Genomic DNA, 5,367 nt, shown 5'->3' on the forward strand with positions numbered 1-5,367 from the left:
CTTCAACTGTCTCGATGCATAGGCGATAACCTTTTTACGTTGCATCAAAACACATCCGAAACCTTGATTCGAGGCATCACAATAGACTACAAAATCTTCAGTACCTTCAGGTAATGATAGGATCGGGGCTGTGATAAATTTATCCTTCAGAATCTTGAAAGCAGATTCCTGTTCTTCGGACCACTCGAACTTCTTCCCCTTATGAGTTAGCTTGGTAAGAGGTTTGGCTAGAATAGAAAAATCTTTGATGAACCTTCGGTAATAACCAGCAAGTCCCAAAAATTGGCGAATATGTTTCGCACTCTTAGGCACTTCCCAGTTTTGGATAGCGGTGATTTTCGCCGGATCGACATGTATTCCTTCACTATCAACTACATGTCCGAGAAACTATGCGGTTCGCAGCCAAAATTCACACTTGGAGAACTTAGCATACAGTTGTTCCTTCTTTAAGAGCTCTAGAATCAATGGCAAGTGTTGCTCATGCTCTTTCTTGCTCTTGGAATAGATTAGAATGTCACCGATGAAGACGATCACGAATTGGTCGAGATAAGGCTTGCATACACGGTTCATAAGATCCATAAATACAGCGGGAGCATTGGTCAAACCAAAAGGCATCACAAGAAACTCATAATGTCCGTAATGAGTTCGAAAAGCAGTCTTAGAAACATCGGTTTCCTTGACTCTCAGTTGATGATAACCGAACCTAAGATCAATCTTCGAGTAGACGTTGGACCCTTGCAATTGGTCAAACAGGTCATCGATACGCGGAAGTGGGTAGCGATTCTTGATGGTTAACTTGTTGAGTTCACGGTAATCAATACACATTCTCAATGTGCCGTCTTTGTTCTTAACAAATAGAACGGGTGCTCCCCACGGAGACGAACTAGGACGAATGAAACCTTTCTCCAAAAGTTCTTGGAGTTGGTTAGATAATTCCTTCATCTCTGGTGAAGCTAAGCGGTATGGTGCCTTTGCAATAGGTGCAGCACCGGGGGTCAAATCGATCTGAAACTCAACCCGTCGTTGGGGAGGGAGACCAAGGAGTTCTTTAGGAAATACTTCAGGAAAGTCTCTAACTACCGGTACATCTTCAATGCTTTTTTCTTCCGATTCGACTTCCTTAACATGAGCCAAAATGGCTTGGTATCCCTTCATTAGATACTTGCGTGTCTTGATGCAAGAGATGATGTTGAGTTTGGAACCACTCATCTCCCCTTGAACAATTAAGGTTTCCCCATTTTCAAGAGGTATGTTAATGGTTTTCTCATAACACATGATTGCAGCTCTTAATGAGCGTAACCAATCCATCCCTACGACTACATCAAAGCTCCCTAACTCGACTGAAAATAGGTCGATCTTAAAGTGTTTGTCGGCTAAAACCAGATCACAGTTTTTATACACATTGTCTACTTTCATAACCTTACCATTTGCTACTTCTACAAGACGCTTAATTTCTAAGGCTTGTGGTTTTTCAGTGAATAAGGCACAAAACTCAGTAGACACATAACTTCTATCAGCACCAGAATCGAATAAAATAGGAGCATAGAAGTTGTTAACAAGAAACGTACCCGTTATCACTTCATCATCATCACAGGCTTCTTCAGCCGTCATCACAAATGCTCGGCTTTTAGCATTAGCATTTCCCCTGTTACCCTTTTTCTTTGGACACTGGTTGCGGAAATGCCCTTTTTCACCACAGTCATAGCATGTAGGAACGATTGCGTTGGCTTTGGTTGCAGGAGTATCCGTTTACAGAATAAAGGATGCGTTACACCCTCTTGAAAATTCACCTTTAACCCAAAAAGATTGAATTGCCTCCGCAAGATCCGCTTTATGATGTTCCAAAAAATTTTAAACAATCTAAAATTAAAACCATCCGGACCAGAGGCCTTCGTACTACCACATTCAATAATTGCATCCCATATTTCCAGCTCGCTGAAAGGAGCCTCTAGTTTATTCGCATCTGCAAGTGACAAGCAGTTTCCACCTGGCCCACTTGTAGCAGTCTAATCCATTAACAGTGGTTTGTCTCTTTTTTTCTGCAAAAAAACATTTCAAAGTGATCGCGGACAACAGCTTTTACTTCACAAGGGTTTTCGTTCCATTACCCATTTATATTAAGACCCCTAATATTACACTTGTTATATCTATGACGAATGGTGGAGTGAAAAAATTTAGTATTCTCATCACCTTTCAAAATTCAACGAATACGAGCTTTTTGTTTCAACATATTAGCCTTTATTTTCTCCTTTTTTATCCTACACTTTCTCACCTTTAACCACTTAGCTCTATCCTCATCACTTAGTGAATCTTCTGTCTTTTTTTTTTCCCACTCACATGCTTCCATTTTAATATTATTGATTTCCATATCTAAATTACCAAACTTGTTCATACTCCACTCTTTCAACACAAACTTAACATTTTTGGGTTTGTCTCTGAACCTACAATCTTTCCTTGTACCGAAAACGGATTTATTCTAAGCCTCATTGATAATTTGCTCCACCCCTCCTTATCAAACCATTCATAGAATACTTTAAAAGGTTTAGGGCCAAACTCAATTGTTATCTCTCAAAGCACAATTGGGCAGTGATCCGACTCTCTTCTTTCCAAGGCATTGACCGGGAGATCTTGCCACAAACTAATGAACTTATACGTCACAAGAAACCTATCAAGCTTACTAAATTTAATACCATTATCACAAATGCGAGTGAACTTTTTGCCATTAATCACTATTTCTGTCAAATTATTTCTAGCAACAAACTCATTAAACCATGTAGCACGACGTTGATGAAAAACATAATTTAACCTATCTGTTTGTTCCCTAACTTCATTTAAATCGCCACACAAAACCCATGCCGAGTCTACATTCCTCATAAGATCATCTAATGATTCCCACATACGTTTTTTATTCGCATCACTATGTGGTCCGTATACATTCACTATTATCGATTCTTGTCCGGAACCACACCAATTACCCCGAATCGCTAAGATCCCCACTGCATTAGTAAACTTGAAACTGTTGGTATCCCAAATTAATAGCATACCCCGCGAAGTTCCTACTACTTATTTTTGAACAAAACCGAATTCACTAATACCCCACAAGGATTGGATCCAACGGTCCTCAAGATGATTGCACTTCGTTTCTTGCAATGCAATAATACTAGGTCTTTCAGAGACACATATATTCCTTACCCAATTGAATTTACCTGTGACACTGAACCCCCGAATGTTTAACGAAATAATCTTCATAAGAAAAACTAAAAATCGACAACAACAATAAGAAAATAGGACTTACTGAGGATTGAGGTTAGGTTACCTCAATCCGATTTATTCCCCAAAATCCTTAATCTTCATTGTTGACAGAGTGGTTGTTCGAATTCTTCATACCCCTACCCGAATTTGCCTTTGACGCAACTTTCATGGGATTAGATCTCTTACCACAACACTTGCAATTGAACTTTTGACCCTTTTCACAATTGATCCTTATCAATTAATTAACTGATATATATATATATATATATATATATATATATATACATATATATATATATATATATATATATATATATATATATATATATATATATATATATATATATATATATATATATATATATATATATATATATACTATCTAAAATGACCCGTGAAATTACGAGTTTATTTAAAGGAAACAGTTTAATGATACGTTTTATGTATTAAGTGAACGTAAAAGTTAAAATCATTTAGTTTAATGACCCGTGAAACCACCGTCTGACTAAGGGTGTGTTTGGATGAAACTAGCTAGAGTTGGAGTTGGAGCTTATGGCTGGAGCTGGAGCTGGTGGCTGGAGCTGGAGCTTATCATAAGCTCTACTTTTTTTAAGAAGCTACTTCTAAAAGCTTCTTTTTCTAGAGCTTCTTTTTTACATAAGCTCTACTTTTGGTTACATGCCAAACAGAGCTTATGACTTTTAACTTATTAAAATCATAAACTCAAGCTCCTATAAGGTCTCATAAGCTCACATAAGCTTGTCACCAAACACACCCTAAGAAACATTTTATTGAGACATGTATTTCGTATACATATGTAACATAATTAATTTCGTAAAGAGAACTCATATTTGAATAAGAGTAATAGAGTTTGCTTTAAAGAGTATTTATATTTTTAATAATAACTATTAGTAATAACAAACGTCTCTTTAATTTTTTTTAAAAATTTAAAATACAATTATTATATGAAGGTTGTACAATATGTTTCAAAGTTTATACATATGTTCATGGAGTGTTTTGTAAAGATTGTAAAATTTGTTTTAAAGTTTGTACATATGGTCATGGGAATATTTTTATCATAAGGTGGTATAAAATGCTTCAAATATTGTACATATGGTCATGAATGTGTTTTATCATAAGATTGTACATAATGTTTCAAATATTGTATATATGGTCATAAGGGTGTTTTATCATAAGGTTGTACATAATGCTTCATATATTATATAATGAACATGTTAATATTTTTATTAAATATAATTAACTTTTAATGATATCATCATGAGGGGTTTAGAAATTTTTTATTTATTTTTGATTTTTTTTAAACTTGAATAATCCTTATTTATGACATCATCATGAACGGCGTGGTATTAAATCTTTTAGCTTGACAAGGTTTCAACCCTCTAAAAAATAAGATTTTTTTTTTCAACGTTGAAGAACATTGTTATTATTGAAAAAAAGTTGTCTACCAAATTAATGGTTCATCCTAAGGCAAAGCAACTCACGATATAAAAGATTTAGGAAACATTACAAAAAGAGAGAAAGTTATCACTCAATACGCAACTATATTGGCGAATATTAGTCTATCTTTGTGATACAAACATGCAAAAGTTACATTTTATTTATTATTTATCGTTTTCTTTTTTCAAATCTAGAACTTTCGCGTTTTTATCGTTCAGATTACAGGGTGGTATTATAAAGTCTAGGCTAGGTTACACAAATTATGTTAGTTAGGCAAGTCCGATTGCGGACTTCATTTCGTTAGGTTTTTTAGACTGTTTGGGGTTTGTAATCGCTATAAATGATCTATCTATAAAATATAACAACTTAGAATGTTTTATTATCTATCAGTTAAAACCCATAAGATAATCACCAGATTGAAACCTCTATCCACCTCACAAGAAACAAACTCTAGAATTTCGATTTGATATTTATAAAACGAAAATGGTTTGACATACTTGAAGAACTAAATTTTGTTGTTGAATTGAATTTGTAGTATTCGAAGAGCGTGAACCATCTGATTTCTCCTTTTTCAAGTCACCCAAACATTGATAAAATGGATCCCATGAAAAGGTTTATCAATGAAATGTTAACCATTGTTAGCATTAGATGGACTTA

At 35.0% G+C, this 5,367-nt stretch overlaps 1 protein-coding gene across 1 annotated transcript; it reads right to left on the minus strand.

Moving 5' to 3' along the window:
* Nucleotides 1–2,568: 2,568 nt before the first annotated feature.
* On the minus strand, nucleotides 2,569–2,898 carry LOC139859029 (uncharacterized). The gene has a single exon (XM_071847848.1). The coding sequence runs from the start codon at nucleotides 2,896–2,898 to the stop codon at nucleotides 2,569–2,571; it is 330 nt and encodes a 109-aa protein (XP_071703949.1).
* Between the last annotated feature and the right edge of the window lie 2,469 nt (nucleotides 2,899–5,367).

Source organism: Rutidosis leptorrhynchoides, chromosome 7 (assembly GCF_046630445.1).
Source record: "Rutidosis leptorrhynchoides isolate AG116_Rl617_1_P2 chromosome 7, CSIRO_AGI_Rlap_v1, whole genome shotgun sequence".
Lineage (NCBI taxonomy): Eukaryota > Viridiplantae > Streptophyta > Magnoliopsida > Asterales > Asteraceae > Rutidosis > Rutidosis leptorrhynchoides.

Bases quoted from the DNA above. Each gene is read 5' to 3' on its own strand.
- LOC139859029 (XM_071847848.1), bottom strand. From the start codon at position 2,898: ATGTGGGAATCATTAGATGATCTTATGAGGAATGTAGACTCGGCATGG.